This window comes from Oryctolagus cuniculus, chromosome 7, assembly GCF_051225735.1.
Source record: "Oryctolagus cuniculus isolate XC-2025 breed Fujian yellow rabbit chromosome 7, ASM5122573v1, whole genome shotgun sequence".
NCBI lineage: Eukaryota > Metazoa > Chordata > Mammalia > Lagomorpha > Leporidae > Oryctolagus > Oryctolagus cuniculus.
Window position 1 is genome coordinate 86,445,109 of NC_142873.1, and position 25,631 is coordinate 86,470,739.

General features: G+C 42.5%; 1 protein-coding gene across 2 annotated transcripts in view; it reads left to right on the forward strand.

Annotated features, from left to right (window-relative positions):
• DDAH1 (dimethylarginine dimethylaminohydrolase 1) overlaps positions 1-25,631 on the forward strand; it is a 163,653-nt gene that overhangs the window by 110,348 nt on the left and 27,674 nt on the right. For both annotated transcript variants that reach the window (XM_002715885.6, XM_089337110.1), the window contains exons 2-4: positions 10,941-11,040; positions 20,347-20,420; positions 21,541-21,660. In XM_002715885.6, the coding sequence (XP_002715931.4) occupies positions 10,941-11,040; positions 20,347-20,420; positions 21,541-21,660 (294 nt within the window). The remainder of the gene's footprint in view (positions 1-10,940; positions 11,041-20,346; positions 20,421-21,540; positions 21,661-25,631) is intronic.

Sequence of the window (25,631 nt, forward strand, 5' to 3'; positions counted from 1 at the left end):
CTTTCCTCTATCCATGTAGTCACCCTCTTTTTCTGGTTAAATTTGCAATACCATTTGCTAAATTTGATTAGACACCAGAATGCTTTACTCATACACAAACATCTGGGGTGTTTTCAATAAAATTTCTGGGATTGCAGTTATAGTCACGTTTATGAATGCCAAAAATTGTTTTGGGACTACAACTGTTAGAACTGGAAATGACCTCATTTTAAGCTCAGCCCCCTCATCTTACAAGTATGGAAACCAAGATGTCAAATATCCTGGTTAATTTTTAGCAGTTGTCACTAGAAATAAACCAGCAAGTTTAAAAATCAATGGGAAAAAATGCAATGAATATTTAACAGGCTGTGGGAAATGATTCAAGATATCTCATTCATGTAAACAGTTATTATTATAAAACTTCAATAGAAGAAAAAACCAACTCAGTGGTTATAAAACTCTGATACATGTTGACTGTTCTATAAATATCAAGATTTGCCAGAATACTCACAGGACTATTGACATTTATTTGACTCTTATAAATTTTTGAAGATTTCAATGATTAGATAATTTCCATGTCTATAGACTATCTTCATAATCCAGTAAGCCCTTCGTTACTTTTTCCAAGACTAAGTAAGGTGAGCTGTTCCAGATGGCTCTTTTGTTTCTAAGGAATTCCAGATGACCTAACAACAGGAATAGATACTGGATAACATTTTGATTTCTTAACTTAGATGTTACTTCCTCAAAGATTCCTTCATAACCTCCCTAATCTGAATTATGTACCTCTCAATTCTCAGAGCACATGGGACTGCTCCTCCACAGCTCTGACCGTAGTGTGTAACTGTATGATTTACATGAATGCTTAATTTCTCTCATCCCAAAGGTACTTTGTGACATTTATTTTACTTTATTTGAGAGACAAAGAAATAGACAGTGAGTGCAAGAGAGAGAGCCAGATCCCATGCACTTACTCCCCAGATGCTGATACCAGCCAAGGTGGAGCCAGTTCAAAACCAGGAGCTGAGAACTCAATCCAGTTCTCCCATGTGGGTGGCAGGGTCTCAATTACTTGAGGCATCACCTGCTGCCTTCCAGGGCAGGAAGCTGGAATTGGGAGCAGAACCAGGACTCAAACCCAAACACTATGACATGGGACGTGGGTGTCAAAAGCAACATCTTAACAGCTGAGCCAAATACCAGCGCTGCCATCCATCTCTATTTTTTCATGGCCACTGACCACTGGCTACCATAGTGGCTGGCCAACAACAGATACTCAATATTTACTGAGTGCATGAAAATGAGGATGACTGGGATGACCCAAGGCACATGTTTTAATTTATAATTGCAATTTCTGTGAGAAAGCATTAAATTTCTAACTAAAAGAAATGATATTGCAACCTGTCTCCTGAGTCTTAAAAACATATCTATATAACATTTCTGTAAATAATGAGTTAAGAAAATTGGTGAGCCTAGGACCCTAAACTCATGTAAAACACTGTTTTCTTGGGCATTGGGCATTTCTTAGGAATGTCTTAGGAAATTATGTGCCATATTCTGAACAAATAACTTGGACATGAGCATTTAAGTGAGCTTTTTTGCTTCTGACCAACAGCCTTTATAAATACATTTTAAAATAAAATCTGTTTCAATTTGGGTTTTCTGTATTAGCTTTCTATTGCTGTGTAATAAATTACTTAAAGATAGCCACTTAGAAGAACACCTGTTGATTATCTCACATATTTTGTAGGTCAAAATTTTGGGCATGGGATAGCTGGATTCCTACTTAGGGTTATACAAGGCTACAATCAAGGTGTCAGCAGGGTTGTGTTCTCATCTGGAGCTTTGGTCCTCTTCCAAGTTCATTCAGATTTCTGGCAGATTTCCATTCCTTGAGGTCACAGGAACTAAGGTCCCTGGGTTTTGGTTTGTTTGCTGCTGGTTGTCAGCCCAGAGTTCCTCTCAGCTCCTAGGGGCTATAGTCCTCCTCACAGATGGCTGTTTGTTTTCTTCATGTTCATCAGAACATCTCGAACTTCCTCCTTTTCTAACTTAATTTAAACCCGCTTTTAAGCACCTTCTAATTATATCTGGCCTTCCCAAGATAATCTCCCTTTTGACTAATCAAGTCAACGCTTAGGTACCTTAATTATATCTGTAAAATATCTTTCCTTGTGCCTTGAAATGTAACCACAGAAGTGATATCCCCATCAAATTACAGGCCTTTTCTATAGTCAGAGAGAAAGTTTTAAATGAAGGGACTTTGAAAATATCACAGAAAATGTACTTGAAAAGCTAAGGTTAAGGGGGCAGGCACATGGTATAGAGGTATTAAGACACTGTTTGGTATTCCCACATCCGTTATCAGAGGCCTGGGTTTGGCTTCTGACTCCAGCTTCCTGCTAATGCAAACTCTGGGAGGCAGAAGGTGATGGCGCAAGTAGTAAGACCCTGCCACCCATGTCAGAGACCTGGATTCCCAGCTACAGGCTTTGGCCTGGCGCAGCCTTGGCTGTTATGGTTATTTGAGGAGTGAACCAGTAAATTCCCAGGAGGTATCACTCTGGCAGCTTCCCTCTTTCTTCCTCTCTCTTTCTGCCTATCAAATTGTGAAATAACAAATAAATAATAAATAAGTAATATTTTGATGCAAAATTATGTAAAATTCATACATGATTTTTGCATAATACACATTTCCATCAACTTTTTGAAGACATTTACTATGCATGGATTTCAAGCTTTTTTGCACCAAAAGAAACACTTTTAATTCCATTTGCCACAAACTTTTTATGCTTGTTGTACAGGAGATGTACACTGGGGGCAACCATCATGGGCATCATCTTAGAATTTTGGCTACCATCCATTCCAGTGTGATAAATATGCTTCTCGTCTTTCTAAATGTCTTGGGTTGATTCAGGGTGTGTGTAGTGCCTTGGTTTAGAATTTGTCTGCATGGCCATATGCTTTTGTTACCTCATGTATTTAAATACAATGTTGACTATATCAAGACTTTTCTGCAAATAACTTCATAAACCAAAAAGGAAGTAGTGGCTCTAAAAACACATTATCCTTAGTTTGTGTATTCTTGGGAAAGCAGAATTTAGAATCTTTGGAAACCAGACCCAAGTTCAGACTGCTTCAATTTGTAGCCTCTGCCCTTCATTCCTCCAGAATGTCTGAGACCACATTTTTGTTAAAATAAATAAATGTGAATATAATCTGTTTTTGAGAGGATTATAGCTCCTTCCAGTCATTCTAACATTTTTTTTTTCACTTGACTGCATGGTAGATATCTAAATTATCTTTTTGTCATTGACAGTGTTGTATAGGGAAGAATAACAAAACTTCAGAGCATAGTTGTCCAACTTTAAGTCTCAGCTGTGCTGGTTACTTGCAAAGAGACTCTGGGCAAGTTACTTACCCTGCCTCTGTCTCCTCATCTGTGAAACAGAAATAATGCTGGCACTTGCTGCATCAGGTTATAAGGGTTAGATCAAATGCGAATTCTTAGCAGAACACCTAGCATACAGGGAGACTGCAAATGTTTGCTATTATCATTGCTAATTAAATTGTTCCTAAGAGCTTTTTCCCTAGAAAAACTATGAAAATATCCAACAAAGGAACTTTGATACAGAATCATTTAGTTTATTAAGCCTTTCTAGGTCCTTTTTTAATTGATAGTTTTGCTTAATTTAGTAATTTAGTCAGCCCATATGGAAAAGTTAAGAAATGAACTACTGAACAACCCCTAAGGCATTCCAAAATTGAAGAATGGTAATTAATATGCAGGCCTTCTTTGGTGAACATTCCTAGTGTGGTTTATACATTTATTCGTATTTCTTAGTATTCTTTTTTTTTTTTTTTTTTTTTTTTTTTTTTTTTTTGACAGGCAGAGTGGACAGTGAGAGAGAGAGACAGAGAGAGAAAGGTCTTCCTTTTGCCGTTGGTTCACCCTCCAATGGCCGCCGCTGCAGCCGGCGCACCGCGCTGATCCTGGCAGGAGCCAGGAGCCAGGTGCTTTTCCTGGTCTCCCATGGGGTGCAGGGCCCAAGCACCTGGGCCATCCTCCACTGCACTCCCTGGCCATAGCAGAGAGCTGGCCTGGAAGAGGGGCAACCGGGACAGAATCCGGCGCCCCAACCGGGACTAGAACCCGGTGTGCCGGCGCCGCAAGGTGGAGGATTAGCCTATTGAGCCACGGCGCCGGCTCTCTTAGTATTCTTAACCACTCTGTAATTTAGTATTCTCTGACCCTAATATACAGACATTTCAGTTATCTCTGATATGAAGCCATCATGGAATACAAAGTTGCTGTGACACAGGATCTTTAAATACTTAAACATACAGTGGGCTAAAATGTACAGAAGTGAAAAGCAGAAGATATGAACTCCAATCCTGCTGTAGGCTGGGCTGTGTGATAAGACCTCAGCAAAATCATAGTCACAGTTGAGTGAACATGGGGGTAGGCTCAGGAAGCTTGCCTCAGCTAGTCAGTCAGCCTCCATTAGCCTCAATTTACTCACAGGTAAAATAGGTATCTCAATGCCAACTTCTCCTACATTTTTGGGTGGTAAGCATCAATATTTTCTTATCAATAAACATACACAAGGTATATCTGCCCCCATTAAATTATTAGCTTTCCAGGAGCCAGAGCTGTAGATTTTTTTTTTTTAATTTGAGAAGCAGAGATAGATAAGAGTTCCTGTCCACTGGTTCGCTCCCCCAAATGCCTGCAGTGACTGGGAGTAGGCTGGGCTGAAGCAGGGAGCCAGGAACTCCATCCTGTCCTCCCACGTGAGTGATAGGGCCCGAGTATTCGATCCTTCACTGCTGCCTCCAAGGATGCACTCTAACAGGAAGCTGGGATCATGAGCAGTGCCAGAACTCAAACCCAGTCCCTCTGAAGACAGAGTGGGTATGGGTATCCCAAGAGGCTCCTTAAATGCCAGACCAAATTCCTGGCCTGCCACCCCTTTTAAAATCTCTGTATGTTGGTTAAAAATTGGTATCCATTAAATGTTGAATGGAAATGTGGCTCATACGAGAAAATGTATGTGACATCTTTTTATGGACATTAAGCAGTCATAAAATTGGCCAGAGGTACCAGTCCAAGTGGCCACAGTGAGCAAAGATGTGCTGATTAACAAAGAAGATTAAAGTGGCATTAAAAAATGAAGTGTGGCATTTTGAATGTACGCTCTTGAATATTGACCAGGGACAACATACTGTCACTTTGACATATCAGCAAATTCCTAGCGAGCTGTGTCTTGATGTGCTCAAGGTGTCACATCAGCTCCTGGAGTGGCCTCCTCAGCATTATCTACATGTCACACTTAACAGTAAAAGGCAAAACAAAGCCAACAACCAGCTAGGAAAAAGAAACCTCCTGTACCAGCCGAGCCGTGTTGTGCCTCTTCACTGCTTTGGCACTAGATGAGAGTCTGGCTAGAATGACAGTGTGAGTTTACAGCCCTCTTAACGTGATGAGTTCTACAGGGACTTGGAAAAGTTAAGCAGGCCTTGAAAACATAGTGGTGATGGTGGGGCTAGCACGGCTTCCAGAGCGTGGCAGAACCCTGGGAGGCTACATCCTGTCAGCCACGGCTGGTGATTCCCAAGGCCTCATGTATAGTCAGCCCATCTGGCAGCCCACTGAACAGAAGCAGCCAGAGGGAAGCAGCGAGGCTAACAGGGCGAGGTCTATCCCTCACAGAGCAGCAGCCCAGCGCTGTCCCTCGGGCCTCGTGAGCCACATTCACAACATCCGGAGCAAAGGTGCGAGACGCTCGGTTTGGGCACTGTTGAAAACACACAGCAGAAATCAACTTCGGGCACAGTCAACTGGAAAATACTGCCTCCAAGAGTATTAAACTAATTACAGTGCTGATGCAAGCGATTATGGTATAACTTCTTGATAAAACTGTGTAAGGCTTTGTATTAGGTTTTGGTTTTGCTTTATATTGTTGGAAATCTGGGAGGTTTTGTATTGTTTTGGAATTTTAGGTTTGGAAGAGATTTACAAGAAGAAAAAGAAAGCTGAGTTTCAAAGATGTCCTGTTTAATGCTGCAAATGCTGTGTTTTTATCATTTCTTTCTTTCTGAAATGTATCTAGAGTCCAAACCAAAAACTGAGTGACATTAAGGCAAAATAACCCTAAGGCCATCAGTGAGACAGGTACTAAGCTCGGTGCTTTGCATGTATCATTTTACTTGTTATAATCCTTGATAGAGAGAAAACTTTATCCTACTTGCCATTCGGGAAACTGGGTCTCTGGTCCAGCCCAAGTGGACCAGTCCATCCACATCACCAGTAAGGAACAAGCCGGTATGCAAAGCCCTAGCTCTTTTCACCCACGAGTGAAATGAGAAGACAGAATGGCAATGTTACATGATAGGACAAAGAAGGGCACAGAAATGAGAGCCATCACAGAGGCAAGAAGAGGATGGAATGGGAAAGATAAAGGAGAACGGGCATGGGGAAGGAGAAGGAAGTGTTCACGCTGGTGTTTACATCGCAGCGTCCCCCATCACTGTCATTGTCTGTGGCTGCTTGGCCGATGCTGGTCAGGCCTGTGGGACACCTTGCCAGACAGGGCATTTCCTACCTTATGTAGAACCTCCAAGAGGTTTACTTTGAGGCAGAGATTATGCAGGAAATCTACCTCATATCCTGACAGCTTCCAGGAGCTGGAAGGAAATCAGATTTGAAGGTTCGAATTTAAATTTCAATGTGCCCTCGATGTGTGCTCTAACTTTACTCTGGCTTTGCAGAGAACACTGTAATTGTAATTCACTAGAAAGCAGATGGGATCTGTCGTAGGATGGTAAAACATGGGAATCACATCCAAAAGTAAGAAAAAGCAGCAGCCTTTTCCTTGTGGGTCAGTTTCATAGCACAAATATCTGTCACTGTGTGCACACAAGCTGGTATGCACCAAAATAACAGGAGGCAGCTCTAGTATTTATGGAGTAACTGCCAGGTGCTGAGTGCTTTACCGATATTTAATGACCAGAAGGAGCCTTAGAAGTTGATGCAATTAAAATGAGGAAACTGAGGCTCAGAAATATGAACAACCTAAGGTCACTGGCTAATAAGTAGCAGAGCTGAGGTTTGAGCCCCAGGCCCTGGATATAATACTGTAGTATACAGGCATTCCTAGAATAGTGACTGTGAATGTGTAACTTCAGTAACTCTACATTTTTTCATATCGTACTCCAGGGTGGGGGAGTGGGAGGGTGTAAAAATAAAGACAGGAAAGGAAAGAGAAGGTAAGTACGTCAAGGCTGTATCTTTCTCTCAAAGAGAAAGAAGTGTGGGTTGGAGGAGTGGAAGAAGCAGCTGTGGCCAGGGAAGGAATCTGTGAAAGGGTAGGAGGGAAAAATATGGGCCAAAAAGAAATGCTGTATAAAGTTAGAAAGGGAGATGGAAGCGTGGAAAGGGAAGGAAGAAAGGTCTTACACATCTTTTGTATGGAGTATGAAAATTATATACTAGGTTTAAATTGAGATTTAATGAATATACCCTCTTTATTTCTTTTTTTTTAAGATTTATTTATTTGAAAGGCAGAGTTACAAAGGAGGCAGAGGGAGGGAGGGAGGAAGGGACAGAGAGAGAGAGACAGAGAGAAGGAGGGAGGGAGAAAGAGAGGGAGGGGGAGAAAGAGAATTTTCCACCCACTGGTTCATACCCCAAATGACAGCAGTAGCTGGAGCTGGGCCAGGCCAAAGCCAGGAGCTTGGAACTCCATCTGCATCTCCCATGTGGGTGGCAGGGGCCCAAGGACCTGGGCCATCTTCTGCTGCTTTCCCAGGTGCATTAGCAGGGAGCTAGATCTGAAGCAGAGCAGCCAGGACTTGAACCAGCACTCCAATATGGGATGCTGGCACTGCAAGCAAAAGCTTTACTTGTTGTGCCACATGCTGCTACTACCCTCTTTATGTCTAACTTCATGGTTTAAATTGCCCCTTTCTGCTCATCCTCTGGAACTGACAATTTGTTCTGAGGGTTACTCTGAGTAACCTGAAGTCCCACTGGGCAGGGCTAGTGTCTCTGTGAAAGGTGGGTGTGGTGTTTAGTGCTTTTTTACCCAACTCTTGAAAGCTAATTAAGTCAACATTAACCATGGCAGTTTCTTGAAGACTCATGGCTTGGATCTTTTCCTGCAAAAATTCCCACTTCTATAATTATATTTAGTGTTCTAACTGCCTGAATAGCTGGCTAGCCATGGGCCCTTGTGTCGGGGCAACCCTGGGCCTTTTTGCAGCTGAGTTTGTCTGCTTCTCTCAAACCTCTGTGCCAAGAGAATAAAGTCCTCAATGGACAGCCTGCCGGCTTCAGCCACCCTCAGCTCTGCCCCAGAAGTCTCCGTGGAGTTAGCACTACGGATTAGCTGCCATAGGGTCCTGCACTTCCCAAAACTATTTACTTGATGTTTGCGTTTATTTTAAAATGTGTCCATGCACTTAACGCTGGAAGTAATATAGTGTCAACATTTGTGGTATGGAATGATCTTGATGACTTTGTTTATATAGATGTGACTGGGTATTAAAAAAGAGAGAGGAAGAAATCACTGCCCTTGCACAAAAGCAAGTTTTTTTTTTTTTTAACATCAGTGCAGCTGTTTTAACTTTTAAGAAACCACAAACATTTAATCCTCTAAAACCTCAATTTTGAAAGACAAGACTTTCTTATAAAATACAGCATTTCTGAAATGGGTGTACATAGTAGTCTCCCTGTGCTGTTCTTTAATTCTTTCTTTTTAAGACTTATTTTATTTATTTGAAAGAGTTATAGAGAGAGGTAGAGACAGAGAGAGGACTTCCCTCCACTGGTTCACTCCCCAGATGGCCGCAACAGTCGAAGCTGCGCCGATCCAAAGCCAGGAGCCAGGCATTTCTTCCAGATCTCCCACGTGGGTACAGGGGCCCAAGGACTTGGGCCATCTTCTACTGCTTTCCCAGGCCATAGCAGAGAGCTAGATCGGAAGAGAAGAAGCTGAGACTAGAACCGGCGCCCATATGGGATGCCGGCGCTTCAGGTCAGGGCTTTAACCCACTGCGCCACAGCGCCAGCCTCTCTTTAATTCTTAAGAGTTGAATAAAGTTCCTAAATAGAGATGTTACTTCATTACAGATAAACTTTTCAGACCAAAATCCATTATATAGCTGAATTCCTAGTAACCTTTGAAATGTTTAGTTATAACAGAGGCATTAGTATTAGTAGTAGAAACAAAAGATAACTACAGCTCAGTTCTCAGGATCGCTCGCTAAGCTCCTGAGTAGTTGTCTGTGGACTTTGAAGCAGGGCTGCCAGAAGGAAGCAGTCGTGTGTTTTCCTGGGTTCACAGTAGCCCCAGAAGTTATGGTAAATGTTGTTGTGCTCATTTCTTATGCTATAGCAACAATTCCACTTCCTATTACATAGGAAAACTATTCCACGGTTTAAAGAGGTCACTGGATGTATTTATTACAATGTTAAGACCATTTCAGCCATGGAAATAATTTTTATTGTTCTGAGTCATTCTGGTTTGTGGAATTTTTACATGAGTTCCGGGACAAGGATGAGATGATATATTTATTTTACTTTGAATCCTCTTTAATGTTTTTTTGAGTGCATGAATATCGGTCTTGTTGTTGAAGTATTTCCATATTTTTATTGCTTTAGGAATAGCTCTCCTGTATTTATGTCTCATACACTCTTCATTGACAATTCCCTATGTGTGCTCAGCACAATGCGTTTTGGCAGAACTGCTTGCTTTGCCCAGTGTGATGTGATCTCTTGTTTTCCCTCTAGTCTCTTTCATGTCTTCTCAATCTATGTCTTTACCATGTTAAAGGTTTTGCAGGTCTTAACCATATTCAATTTATTTTGCTGAGCTTCTGGAGGAACTTAGATTAAACTGCAAGTCTCAAAGGGCATTTGTTCCACCTTTTATCTTCTCCTTGATTTAAAGTAAGCCTCACTAGAAGTGTTCCCTAATTCAGCCCAGATTATCCCTGTGTGTTAGACACAGCCTGGGATCATAGAAAGAAAAATTTCATTTTAATGCTTTCTCTAGTTTCATTGCAGCTATCCTACTTGTTAATGACCTTTAAGTTTTAAAAGATAGGCAGTCATATTGGCGTTTGAGGATAAATTGAAATAACAGTTTAGATTTACAGAAAACCCTTGGATGTTCTGACATTTTAGAAAATACTTGAATAAAAAAAATCCTGTGGGTTGAGGTTTCAAGTTGTTAGTTATTGTCATTGATATTTTTTCCATGTGTAATTCTGACTGATAAGGGATTTGAAATTAAATCTTGCCCTTTCTGGAAAGGGTGGAGGGATTGGGTACTATGCTTTCCACAGCCTCTAACTTATGTGCCCTGACTAGTTAGTCTTGCAACAGTTTCCTGACTAAATCTTTGAACTGGACCCTACGTGGTCAGCCTTCTCAGAAAAAGGAACTATAACATTGATTCAGCCTTGAGCTAGAAGGGAACAAAATGGGCAGGCTCCTGCTTCACTCCCCACAAATCTCTGCAACAACCAGAGATGGACCAGTCCAAAGCCAAGAGCCAGAAGCTCAATCCAAATCTCCCACATGGTGGCAGGGACCCATCTGCTTGAGCCATCACCTGCTGCTTCCCAGGGAGCACGTTAGCGGGAGGCCAGAATCAGGAGTAGGAATGGAACCATGACTGCAACCCAGGCATCCAAAATGAGAGTCAGGCATCCCAAGTGGCATCTTAACCACTATGCCAAATGCCTACCCCAAATGGACAGTTTTTAACAGGTAAGTCTTCTCTTATAAATGATCATGATTGATCCTACATTGTACTACATTTTCCATATAACCAAAAAGATGTGTGCGCAGTTGTGTATGTGGGAGTATGATTTAGTGCTCAGAATTTTTATATAGTTGGTTTTCTTTTCAGAAAATGGTAAGATATTAATTGGTATCATCTTATTTTTAATAGGTTGACATGATGAAAGAAGCATTAGAAAAACTTCAGCTCAATATAGTGGAGATGAAAGATGAAAATGCAACCTTAGATGGTGGAGATGTGTTATTCACAGGTATGCTTCTATTGATTTTTTTCTATCCAAAATTATTTCTAAGGGGTAAGCACTTGGCTCAACGGTGAGAGACTGCCTGGGATGCCTACTTCCCATGTTGGAGTCTCAGGGTCTGAGTCCCACCCCTTTTCAGATCCAGCTTCTTGCTAATGTGCACTCGGGGAGGCAGCAGATGATAACCGACATCCTTGAGTCCCTGCCACACACGTGACAAACCTGGAATCAGTGTCGGGCCCCTGGTTACAGCCTGTCCCAGCTTTGGCTGGTGTGGGCATTTTTGGAGTGTACCTGCAAATGGAAGATCTCTCTCCCTCTCTTTCACAAAAATTTCTTAAAATATATATTTCTAATACATATATTCTGTACTCAATTTTTATTATACTTTTAAAATTACCAAATTAGTATATGCTAAATTCAAGTAATTTGGAAAATGTAGAAAAGCACAAAGAAGAAAAAAACAAAACTGGCCATCCAATCAAACATATTCACTTAAATATTTTGATCTGTGTCCTTTTAGTACTTTTGTATGTGTGTATTTGCATCCTTTTTTTAAAGATTTATTTATTTATTTGAAAGGTAGAGTTACAAAAAGGCAGAGGCAGAGAGAGAGAGGTCTTCCATCCACTGGTTCACCCCCGAGATGGTCCCAGTGGCCGGAGCTGTGTTGATCCGAAGCCAGGAGCCAGGAGTTTCTTCCAGGTTTCCCACGCAAGTGCAGGGGCCCAAGGACTTGGGCCTTCTACTGCTTTCCCAAGCCATAGCAGAGAGCTAGATTGGGAGTGGAGTAGCCCATATGGGATGCCAGCACTGCAGGTGGCAACTTTACCCACTATGCCACAGCGCCGGCCCCTTTCATCATTTTTGTGAGACTGTTCTCAGTATATACATCATCAGTATGTATCTTGCTTCAGCTATTCTTCCTACAATGTGAATTTATGGTTGCATAGTTTTCCATCGTGTGACTGTATATTTGGTTTGAATGTAAAGGATTTTTAATTCAAGATTAGTGTCATTTACAAATAATTTTCTTTCCAGATGGTGATATGAATTTAAATAATTTTATATTCAAATTGACTTGGTTTAGTGCCAGATAAAATTAGCATAACTCAATAAAATAAAAATAGCTAATACTATTCTTGATCAAACCAGAATCAGATTTTACAATGGGTATAATATGGCTACTACAGGAAACAGTTCTTTCAGCATTTAACCTTTCCAACTCCATATGATCATAGGATTATTGTTTTTTAAAATCTGGACAACCCCTCCCCTGGATTCATTCTGGTTACACTGATGAGCAAGATAATCAATAGTAATTTTAATTTATACTCAATGTTTGTTTTCTGGTAAATGTCAAAAAATAAATGCCTGTTTCCCTAAAGTAACCCTAACAGTAAAGGCTTGTCCTAGGGATTTGAAAATGTAGCTCAAGTGGCCACTGAAAACATGAAGTTTCTTGCTTTAATATTTAAGCTACAAGGCCGGCGCCGTGGCTCACTAGGCTAATCCTCCGCCTTGCGGCACCGGCACACCGGGTTCTAGTCCCGGTCGGGGCGCCGGATTCTGTCCCGGTTGCCCCTCTTCCAGGCCAGCTCTCTGCTGTGGCCCGGGAAGTGCGGTGGAGCATGGCCCAAGTACTTGGGCCCTGCACCCCATGGGAGACCAGGATAAGTACCTGGCTCCTGCCATCGGATCAGCACGGTGCGCTGGCTGCAGCGCGCCGGCCGCGGCGGCCATTGGAGGGTGAACCAACGGCAAAGGAAGACCTTTCTCTCTGTCTCTCTCTCTCACTGTCCACTCTGCCTGTCAAAAAATTAAAAATAAATAAATAAATAAATAAAAATTTAAGCTACAGTGAATTTCATATTGAATCCCATGGATATGGCCAAGAGATGGCCATGTGTGTTTTAGTACAAAAGAGGTGTTTTGTATTACTTGTATTTCTATAGAATTATTGTCTGGAAGCCATAGTAAGTGTCCACCCCATGACATTTGTGTAGTTTCTCACTCAGTGCCAGGTGCCTATGAGTGGCTGTCATCTAGCACGCTGGCTACTTCCAGGAGCACCAGTCTCACATCCCCTGGTGTTGTACACTGAGCCACCTGTGCTGTCACTGCTCTTGGCAATGTCCTGCCTCTGGGTTTAGTTTGCATGCCCACAAGATCACAGAACAAGGGGACAAGGAGTCCCATGCTGCATTCTCAGCTCTGATCATTCCAAAGCAGACTCAGGCATTGTTTGAATCTGCCTAGTAAGTTCCCTCTTAGAATATTCTTTGTGTCTCCCATTGATGGCACTTTCATTCTTTTTGCCCCCACAGAACAACAGCCTGTTTCTCTTAGAAAATAGGCTTTTGTGAAAAGCTAGATGTGGAAATCAAACTTCCTTATAATACAACTCTTTTTTTTTTTTTGCCAGAACACAGTTTATAATAATACTAAAAAAAAAAAAAAAAACTTACTGTATGCAGGATGCAGGTACTGATAACATCTGAAATATGGCTTAAACAAGCTGTGTTGCCACTTATGTTGTCAGCCCAGAAGCTGAACTGAACACACCTTCTAACATCTCCTCCAAGAGAAGGCAAACTTACACTGGGAATTTCTCTCCTTGCTCCAAAATCTGTCCACATCATCTCAAGGTTAAATTTGTGTTCCATCTTCTTGTTAGATCTTACACAGTGAAGCTTGCCTTTGATTCTATCTCTGGACTTTTCCATTTGCTATGTTCAGTACACAAGTCCATGTCTTAACAGTTATTTTATTCAAAATTGAAATGCCCTGGGATATCTCTCTGCTGATTCACACCTAACATCTGGTCCTGCCTTCTGGTTCCTTCTTCTCAATTGTTTTCTTAATTGTAAGAAATGACATATGACATATAATTCATATGGCATTAATTACATTCACAACATTGTATAACTATTACTGCTCAGTTTTGGAACTGGGCAGAGTTGGGTAAGAAACAAAATCTGTAGCACTTTTCTGTGTGCTCTGTGCCCTGTTGCTTCTACAACTCAGAGCTTCATTAATAATTTATCAGGAAACAGACAGAAGGAAGACAGCTTTCCAATGCCAACTCCTGCTGGGAACTCCGTCAGTCAAGCAAACAGCTACTGGCAAAAATGGTTTCAATCTGTTTCTCTTTTAGACATCAACTTACCTCAACTTTTATTTATTTATCTTTGTGAAATGTAGAGTATGTAAAAAGCATTATAAAATCTTATGCACACTTTAAAGACCAGTAAAAAAAGTGAACACCTGGGTCCTACCAGAAGGCTTAAAAAATACAACCTTGCTAAGACTATAAGAAGTCCCTGGAGGTCCCCACCTCTGCCTGCTCCCAGGCTCAAGTACCCATTCTCTGAGTTCCATGTTAATCATTGCCTGGGCTTCCTTTGAGCTTTATTTCAGTGTGTATTCTTAAATTATGTATTAATAAATACCTGTTATTTACTTTTGCTTGTCACATAGCTTTATATCATTAGAGTCCCACTATATCAACTCTTACATGATTTTTCCACCTTTGGGATAAGTTAATATGTATAGCTTGCTGTTCGTTTCCCATACTGATGCTTAATATCTAGCAAGAATACACTATTGTATCCATTCATTGGTGCTGATGTATATTTGAGTGTTTTCTACTTTGTGTCTGATGCTGCCGTGTACACACATTGTTGTGTGTCTCCTAGAAGAGCTTCTCTAAGGTAAACACCTGAAAATGTAATTCAGATGATAGGTTAAACTCTTTTTTTGCATCAGTGAGATGAGTTGTGATATTCTTCTTTAATTTACTAATGTGCTAGTTATACTAATTGATTTTCTGAAGTTTGGTCAATCTTGCATCTCTGGAATGAAATACAAATTTGATCATGATCTACTCACTTTTAATACAGTATTAGATTTTTTTGCTAATATTTAAACTTTTATTTTCATGGCCTATGGTTTTTCTTTCTTGTTATCCTTGCCTGGTTGTGGTAGAAGAGTTCTATTAGCCTCATAAATGTATTAGGGAGCATCTCCTCCTGTTCTATTCTTTGGAACTAATACTATTTGAATTGCCTATTTGTTGAAGCGTGGTGCTTTTTCTGTGGGAAGATTTTAAACTGATTCAGTTTCTTCAATGACTGTATGACTGCTTGGGTTTCCTAAATCAGTTTTGATGGGTTCCTTGTTTAAAAAAATTATTTATTTATTTATTTGAAAGAATTACAGAGAGGGCAAGGTGCGGGGGCTGGGGGCTCTTCAATCTGCTGGTTCATTCCCCAAATGGCCACAATGTCCAGGAACTTCTTGCTAATCTCCCTTGTGGGTGCAGGGGCCCAAGGAGTTGGGCCATCTTCTGCTGCTTTCCCCGGGTGCATTAGCAGGGAGCTGGATTGGAAGTAGAGAAGCCAGGACTTGAACCAGCACCCATATGGGATGCCGGCACTGCAAGCAGCGGCTTTACCCATTATGCCACAGTACCCACCCAATGGGTTCTATTTTCTAAGATTTTGTCTAGTTTATCTAAGCTTACAAAATGTTGGATATAACACAGTTCATATCTTCTTTTTTTATTTATTTATTTTTTTGACAGAGTGGACAGTGAGAGAGAGAGACAGAGAGAAAGGTCTTCTTTTGCCGTTGGTTCACCCTCCAATGGCCGCCACGGCCGGCGCACCATGCTGATCTGAAGGCAGGAGCCAGGTGCTTCTCCTGGTCTCCCATGGGGTTCAGGGCCCAAGCACTTGGGCCATCCTCCACTGCCTTCCCCAGGCCACAGCAGAGAGCTGGCCTGGAAGAGGAGCAACCAGGACAGAATCCGGCGCCCCAACCGGGACTACAACCCAGTGTGCCGGCGCCGCTAGGTGGAGGATTAGCCTATTGAGCTGCGGCGCCGGCTCATATCTTCTTAATATATGTTTAAGCTTCACAACAACTTCAAATATATATCCTCTGGGACCGGCACTGTGGCACAGCAGGTTAAAGCCCTGGCCTGACCCACAGGCATCCCATATTGGCGCCGGTTCTAGTCCTGGCTGCTCCACTTCCGATCCAGCTCTCTGCTATGGCCTGGGAAAGCAGTGGAAAATGGCCCAAGTCCTTGGGCCCCTGCACCCATGTGGGAGATCTGGAAGAAGCTCCTGGCTCCTGGCTTCAGATCGGTGCAGCTCTGGTCATTGCGGCCATCTGGGGAGTGAACCAGCAGATGGAAGACCTCTCTCTCTCTGTCTCTGCCTCTCTCTATAACTCTTTCAAATAAATAAAATAAATATTAAATATATATATATATATCATCTTTACATTCACAATATAGCTACATTCATTCTTTGTGGGTTTTTTTACCTGTTATATGTCAATTTTTAATCTTATCAAAGGACCAGCCATTGACTTTGTTGAACTCTGTCTCCTAAATGTTTCCTTTCTGTTTCTATCTTTATTTCCTTCCTTGAGATTTAGTTGTTTTTATTTTGTTCTTTTTTTCTCCATCTCAGGTTGGATTAGATTTTTAATCTCATTAATTTTGAGCCTTGCACCTTCTCTAATATAACTGTTTATGCTGTACAACTTTCCCTCCATGTACTGCTTTAGCAGACTCCTTCTTGTTTTGATAGAAATATTTCTCTCCTTTAATTCTGAATGTTTTCTGGATTCCTTATGATTTAATCATTGAGTAATTAGTGTGTGATGGGTGGTTTTCTTTTCTTTTCTTTTTTTTTTTTTTTTTTTTTTTTTTTTGGACAGGCAGAGTGGACAGTCAGAGAGAGAGAGAAAGGTCTTCCTTTTTGCCGTTGCCGTTGGTTCACCCTCCAATGGCCGCCGTGGCCGGCGCGCTGCAGCCAGCGCACCACGCTGATCTGATGGCAGGAGCCAAGTGCTTATCCTGGTATCCCAAGGGGTGCAGGGCCCAAGCACTTGGGCCATCCTCCACTGCACTCCCTGGCCACAGCAGAGAGCTGGCCTGGAAGAGGGGCAACCGGGACAGAATCCAGCACCCCGACCAGGACTAGAACCCTGTGTGCTGGCACCGCAAGGCGGAGGATTAGCCTAGTGAGCCGTGGCGCCAGCCGTGATGGGTTTTTAAAAAACCATTCAGTGGGGCAAGCTTAGAGGTTAGGATGCCCACATTCCTTATCTAGTGCCTGGGTTTGATTCCTCGTTTTGGCTCCACCATCCTGCTACTGCAGACCCTGGGAAGCAGCAGGTGATGGCTCAAGTAGTTGGACTACTGCCACTCAATTGGGAGACCTGGGCTGCGTTCCTGGCTCCCTGCTTCAACCCACCATTGCAGGCCGTTGGGGTATGAACCAGTTGATGGGCTTGCTCTAGCTCATGTTCTCACCCTCGCTCATTCTCTCAAATGAAGAACTTATTGGCCATTATTGTAAGTTGCTGAAACACTAACTCATTAATAATTGATATGTAGAAACAAAAACACAAAGACACAAGCATGGACCTGCCTTTCTTTTGTGAATTATATTTCAACTAAACCAAAGGCTTGATTGAGGAAGGATTTTCTTTTTAGAATTCCAGTAAATAAATGCAGACCCATAATAAAATATTAGATCTGTGCAATGATGATCAAAGGTTGTTTAAACAATTGTTTTCTTTTAAAAATGCTTTTGTTTTTATTTTAAAGGCAGAGTGACAGAGAAAGGGAGAGACAGAGAGAGAAATATTCCATACACTCGTTCACTCCCCAAATGGCTGCAATGGATGGGTCTGGGCCAGGCCAAGGGCAGGAACTTGGGACTTCATCCAGGTCTCCCATGTGGGTGACAGGAGCCCAAGCATTTGAGTCATCTTCTGCTGCCCTCCCAGGCACATTAGCAGGGAGCTGGATAGGAAGCAGAACCCCTGGATAATGAACTGGCTCTGCTATGGGATTCTGGCATCACAGGTCACAGCTTAGCCCACTGCTCCACAACACCTGCTCCTAAAACCATTATATAAAAGTTTGGGGGAGGGGAGGTATATGGAGTGTTGTGGCATAGGGAGTAAAACTTCCATGTGCAATGCAAGGGTGTCATTTCAAGTCTGGCTGCTCCACTTCTGATCCTGCTCCCTGCTAATGGCCTGGGAAAAGCAGCAGAGGATGACCCAAGTTCTTGGGCCCCTGCACCCAAAAGAAGCTCCTGGCTCCTGGCTTCAGCCTGACCTGTTCCCAGACATTGTGGCCACCTGGGGAGTAAAACAGCAGATGGAAGATTCTCTCTCTCTCTCTCTCTCTCTCTCTGTATGTGTGTGTGTGTGTGTCTCCCTCTCTCACTGTAACTCTTTCAAATAAATAAATCTTTAAACATAAAAGTTTGATGGGAAATGTACAATAGAAGAATCAGGGCCGGCGCCGTGGCTCAATAGGCTAATCCTCCACCTTGTGGTGCCGGCACACAGGGTTCTAGTCCTGGTCGGGGCACTGGATTCTGTCCCGGTTGCCCCTCTTCCAGGCCAGCTCTCTGCTGTGGCCAGGGAGTACAGTGGAGGATGGCCCAAGTGCTTGGGCCCTGCACCCATATGGGAGAGCAGGAAAAAAAGCACCTGGCTCCTGGCTTCGGATCAGCAGCGCACCGGCCACTGTGGCCATTGGAGGGTGAACCAACGGCAAAAAGGAAGACCTTTCTCTCTGTCTCTCTCTCTCTCACTGTCTACTCTGCCTGTTAAAAATAAAAAAAATAAAAAATAGAAGAATCAGACTGATGCCACCTAAAGCCACTGATCTTTCTTACTGAACATGTAATAAGGTGATGAATACAACGGAAGTGTATCCCATTAGTGAAGGCATCCCACCCAGAAAAGAAAGAAAATTGAATGAGGATCTAACCATCCATGTGATAGGAAGTGGAGCAACCAGGACTTGAACCAGCATCCATATGGGATGACTGTATCACAGGGGGCAGCTTCACCCACTACACCACACAACAACAATTGTGTTCCCATACCTTAGTCTTTTAAAATGGAAATAGTATGCAGATCCTCCTATAAATTTGTTGAAACTTGCCTAATACATTAACTCTTTTTCTTAAAAGTTGTATACGTGTCTATTTTTATCTTAAAATAATTAAAGAAATGGCATTTTGCATTACAGTGTATTTTTTTCATAAAGTAATACTTTTGTCAAGTGAAAGACCTCTTCATAACTTAAATTTTGGTTTTCATGTGGTAAATTTTCTTAAAGGTCAACATAAACATGCTGTTCCCCTAAAAAAAAAAAAAAGCCAGAAGCCCTTAGAATTGTCATAATTTTCCTACTGTCATTTGACCTATGTAATTTGCCATTTTTGTAAGGATATTATGAAGATAAAAGTTGCAGCATTTGTAAAGTCAGTCCAACACTTGCTTCCATACGGCTGTTCTGATACTTTACCACACGCTCTGGGTCAAAGTGATGCTGATTTTTCTTTCAATGTTTTCTTCCACATTTCATGTGGGATTCTTTTCCAGAGAATTGGGGGAGGATGAGAAAGTATTGCCTGACCCTGTCTACTATAATTGCTCGCCTATGATAAAGAAACCATTTTTACCTAGGTTTATCTTTCTGGGTAGAAAAATTGAATAACTTCAGAAAAATCAAATAAAAGGAAAGTTCTGTCCTCTTAAACTTTGGCACTTTGTAGATAGGTATCTTTTGATGTTTTGATTTGAAAGAAATATATACATTGTTTCCAAGGCAGCGCTCTTAGAAGCCAGCACTAAATTCACTTTGTCCCAGATGATTTCTTTAGCCCTTACAGGACCATCACAAGAAAGGGAGCCTACTTCATCCCCAATAACTGGTATTGTTTCCCAGTGGGCATGGAGGGAGGACTACCACTGTTAACTAATTGCTCTTCCTTCATTTCTGATTACAGATTATTAATGTGCTTAATTCTATTATTTCCTAAGTAAAAGTTCACAACATTTTACTCAGTCCTAAGTATTTAGTTCAGAGGTGGGAAGTATATTCACGCTGTTTGCAACCATCACCACTCGAGTCTCGGGAACCTTCTCATCTCCCCACACTGCAGCCCTGTGCCCGTGAAAGGGTGACTCCCTGTCTACCCCGTCTCTCAGTGCCTGGAAACCACCCTTCTGCTGTCTGCCTCTATGAATTTTGAAAGGTTTCTTTTCAAGGGCAATAGTTTGAAGTCAGTTTTGGTTTTTCAGCTTTTGTTTGGTTTGGTTGTTTGGTTCCCACCCACCCACCCCAGTAAAGAGGGGTGAGGGTCTCTTAATGGAGCTATCCTCAGCGCTGTGGACAGGACAGAACTGTGTGATTATTTATAGGTAAACGGTGTGCACTCCCTGAGGCCGCTCACTCACTATGTTCCATGACGTCTGTTATAGGAAGAGAATTTTTTGTGGGCCTTTCCAAAAGGACAAATCAACGAGGTGCTGAAATCTTGGCTGATACTTTTAAGGTAGGTAAAGGATAATTTAGGCCTGGCACAGAGTAATTACGACTTAATAAATATTCATAGACCCATTACAAAAATATGTCTTGAATAATGGTGTTTATATTCCATCAGCTTTGCAAAAAGTTCCTAATATTTTTAAATTTATTGGATGTCTTAGAAGTTATCAAGTTCAAATTTCTCAATAAACAGACTTCCTTGGATTACCACAGAAGCAACAGATAAAGTTCGCATGGGCATCTTAGGTTTTCTTCCAGGGTATAATCATGCAAACACTTGGCAGATGTTCCTGGCACAATCAGCGGTTTCAGGGGAAAAAAAAGCTGGATGTCTCAATTGAGTCTGAAATGAAATGTGATTTTTTCACATTGGAATTAAAGGTCACCTCTACATGGGTGCCTACTATGTGCTGGAAACTGCTAGATGTTACACATACAACCTCTCAAATTCCCTTTACTGGAAATTAATAGATCAGCTTGCAGGACTGCTTAAAAATGGATACAACTGAGGTAATATTTAGTGCAGCAGTTACAAAACCGCTTGGGATACCTGTATCGCATATCACAGTCGCTGGTTCCAGTCTCAACTCCACTCCACTTCTGACCCAGTTTCCTGCTAATACACACCCCAGAGAGAGCAGCTGTTAGTGCCAATATTTGGGTCTCTCTCAAAGGAGACCTGGACTGACTCCCCAGCCCAAGTTATAGGCATCTGGGGAATGTACCAGACAATACAAGATCCCTCTCTGTGTCCCTGCCCTTCGAGTAAAATGAAAATAAACAACCAAAAAAAATTTTAAAGAAAGAAATATAACCCCCAAGAAATTCCCTGTGAGGCAGTTTTTGGAGGATATTCAAACACACCACCCCATCACAGCCCTGCCACAGGCCAAACAGCCAGCAAAGCTGTTGATACAGCCACATCTGGAAGGGAGCTCTATGCTTTCTTCTTAGAAGCAGTCTTCATTTAGCTGGAAATACCAAATCCTCTTGGCCCCAGTTTTCCTTCCAGACATTCATGGCCTGCCAGTGAACACACATGGTTCAGGCAGGTTTTTAATCAGTTTTAGAATTATTCTGCAGTCCCAAGCTGTTGTTTGTTTTGTTTTGTTTTGCAATCCACATAGGACTATGCGGTCTCCACAGTCCCAGTGGCTGATGCCTTGCATTTGAAGAGTTTCTGCAGCATGGCAGGGCCTAACCTGATCGCCATTGGGTCCAGTGAACCTGCACAGAAGGCCCTCAAGGTAAAGAGGAGACTGCTCCTTCTCGGGGTTTTCCCAGTTCTCTTTGCTGGTGGGCAGCAAGCAGGGTTGGCAGGGAAAGAATGGACTGACATTTGAGCTATGTGTGATGTACCCTGCTGTGATGTCACATTCATTAGGAACCAGGAACACCTAAAGGTGGGAAGAACTCTTCACTGGTGAACCATTTAGTTACACACCGGGTTTCCTTGAAAGGCTGAAATTGGCTAGCGCCGTGGCTCACTAGGCTAATCCTCCGCCTCTGGCGCTGGTACCCCGGGTTCTAGTCCTGGTTGCTCCTCTTCCAGTCCAGCTCTCTGCTGTGGCCCGGGAAGGCACTGGAGGATGGCCCAAGTGCTTGGGTCCCTGCACCCTCAGGGGAGACTGGGAGGAAGCACCTGGCTCCTGGCTTCGGATCGGCGCAGCGCTGGCCATAGCAGCCATTTGGGGAGTGAACCAACAGAAGGAAGACCTTTCTCTCTGTCTCTCTCTCTCTCTCTCATTAACTCTGTCCGTCAAAAGAAGGGAGGGTGCGAGGGAGGGAGGGAGGCTGTGATTGAGAATAATAAACTCCAAGCTTTGAGGGGCTGAGGGAAAGAAGACATGGCAGCTGATAACACTCCTTCTAATGTTCTGTCTCTGAAGTGGGGGAACTGGTACACAAAGGCTTGCTAATAATATTCTTATTGGTTTGTTGTGTCTGAACTATTTCCCAATGATCTTTCAGAAAATCATGATTCAGAAGGACCTAAAAAGCATAACTTCTTATTTTCATTTGGAATAATTAAATTTTAGGACAGGAAATCTCCTCATTTTTTTATATGAGAATAGGAAAGCCTGGGAAAATTATGACTTGCCCAGGCCACACAGACAGATCAAGAGTGGAAATCATGGATAATAAAGAAGACCTTCCCTGTGAAAGTGCTCTCCATTTCAGAGAGCACTTCACCATAACTTCAACCCTGGGGGAGGTATCCGGCACCTGTAGTGACAAAGGCTGTGTCAGTTTTGCTCTCTCCATTGTGCCTCTTGGTGCATGGCTTATAGCAGGCCCTTCATAAATGCCTGGAGAATGGATGAATGCATGCATTAGGTGCTGTTCTCTCCATTGTGCTGATGAGAAAACTAGATTGAGTGACTCACCCCAGGTCACAAGGCTAATACTAAATAATTGGCTGGGACTATAGCTTCTTCCTCTTGGGTGGCCCTGCATGTCAACTTGCATGACTTACTCAAGGACCAAAACCCAGAAACTCCTGATAGGCAAAGACAGCAAATCTATGTGCACTAATATCTATGTAATTTATTGGTTTGCCCTTCCAGGTCTTCTCTTCTTCTGTGTCAGTGCTAAACCTGATGATATTTGTCTGGGAAGCAGTCGTTGTGCTGAGATGAATTTTCCCTATGCATTACCTGCAGTGTTTTCAGCTAGCTCACCCAGACTTTCTTTTCCTCCTCTCCCAAACTGTCTCTGTATTTCCAGGGTTTTGGGCAATTGCAGCTGAACAGTCTGTCCCGGAATTTGATTTGTGTCATGGTGGGTTTTTTCTTCATTTCTTCATTTCCTTTGTTCTACTTCATCTGGAAGATTGTGTCTACTTGCTATGTGTAAAAAAAGGTGACATCTTGAAAGAAAGAATCTGATGGATGTGTCATCTAAGTAATCGAGGAAGATGATTTTTCTCCTAAGGGAGTGACTGTGGGATTGACCCATGGCAGCTGGTGTGGTGTGAAATCAATTACAAGGACCAGAGAGAGCTTATGCTGGCCTAAACCATGCCTTAGTGTGAATTAGCAGAAAGAACTCTGAGTGGACAAATTAGAAAAAGTGGCCCCTTCTGCCACACTGGTTAGATGCCCATAACTTAAATAGCTTGTTCACTGGACTGGCATCATGGCACAGTGGCTTAAGCCATATGGCTCTGGATTGAGTCCTGGCTGCTCCACTTCTGATCCAGCTCCCTATAAATGGCCTGGGGAAAAGCAACAGAAGATGGCCCAAGTACTTGAGCCCCTACTATCCATGTGGGAGACCTGGAAGAAGCTCCTAGCTCCTGGCTTTGGCTTGACCCAGCCTTAGCCATTGTGGCCATCTTGGGAGTGAACCTGCCGATGGAAGATCTCTCTCTCTCTCTCTCTCTCTCTGTCCCTTTCTAATTCTGACTTCCAAATAAATCTTTTTTAAAAAGATAGCATGTCCCTAACTCAGTATGTCCCTAACTTAATATGTTCCTAATTCAGATAGTCTAGAGAGACTAGTACATAACACAGTAAGAGATAACATGATGAATTAGCACTGTGTTTCACAAAATAAACTCTAACTTCTGTTCAAAGTTCAGTGGAGAGGGGAGAACTCCTCGAGGACTATGGATTCAGAGTAAGCTTCCTGGAGACAATAAAATGACACTAGACATGGGTCTTGAAGCATGGGTGACATTTGACATGGTGGGCTTCAGTAAGAGTTTCCAGATGGGGACATGGGCATAAGCAAAAACTGATGTGGACTTTTGAAGGTACATTGGGGGAGGGGGCAGCAAGTGAGATCCAAAGAGCTAGAAACTTAAAAGTGAGGACACCAGGATTATCACTGTGAAGCAGGAGTCTGGGCACCCACCAGTCTCTGAGCAGAGGGTTCACATTTACTTCAGAGAGGTTGTACCAACATCCCTTTTGCAGAAAACAAATTGGAGGGGAAGACCTTGAAGTCAGAAAAGAAGACCATGCATGGCATAGCAAAAGAAGCCAAACCCCAAATCCTTTGTGTGGCTTAGCAAGTCACTCCCATGTCTCTGTTCCCTTCCCATTTCCAAATTTTCCAAAACTCTATCTCTTAAGGGCATCCTAGGAGAACTTTATTGTCCTCCTTCCTGTAGAGTTTATTTGAGTTAGTGTTAATAATGATGTTCATTCTCTACTTGAAGCCTTCTGTGTCAGAAGCTATAAATAATCCTCACAGGCTAGAAAGACATTCTTTGGAGATCATATTTTCCATCAGCAAATCTGCTGCCTAAACCATGGTCCTGTGGAGTTGGCGAATGCCCACCTGCCATGTTCCTAGCATCAAAAGTGTCCTCTTACCTTGTAGTTAAAGGAGGAGGACAAATTGATCTGGAGAATAATGAAGGCTCCCTGAGGGAATGGTCTGAGGTTGGAAATAGATGGGTTAGTGAAATTCAGATTAAAGAGAACTGAGCAGTGTATTTATTCAAGAACAGTTTGGCTCCTGTATTAGAGCCAGGGATATAATTGCTAATGAGACATAAATATTGATACAGACAGGCAGGAAGACAGATGCATAGACAGAAAAATTATATACAATTAGTAAAAGTATTATTGGTTTTACTTTTCTCATTTTATGAATGAAACTACTGAGACCTGTTGAAATAGATATTTTGAGTAGAATCTCGTGGCTCCAGAGTCAGGTTTCCTGGGCCCTGATTCTCCTTGCTCCATTGGCCCACCCCACTGCATACTCATTCTTTTGCTATTGGAAAATTTTTTCTGATTCTTTTACCATGGATTGGTTTTTGCTGAGCTCCCTCTCCTCTTCCCTTTTTTCTCGAACTACCCACCCCTTCCCGTTTTTTGCTGGTATCTAGGATCTGACAGGCTCAGGGAAGGCCTGATTTGGTCTCTTACAAACCTTGGTGTCTCAGTCCTTGCCTCTGTAGAGAATGTGGCCATTTGGGCATCTCTTCAGAGGGCCTGTTCTTTAAGTATAGGTGAGCCATGCATCTCAGTGCCACACGCCGACAGCCGGAATGCTTCCTACATCTATCAGTGCTCTCTGCCTCCTTGTTCCCTTCTGAGTCGGAAAGCCGCTTCCTGCGTGTTCATAGAAAACTTAGAGCCAGGGGTTTCTGGGTAGTCTTATTGCATTTGAAACATGTGTTGCAGCCTATTCTTGGTTAATGAAGTGGGCTCTTATGGAGATAGTCATCATACCTGTCTAGGTTGGAGTAGATTCAATAGTG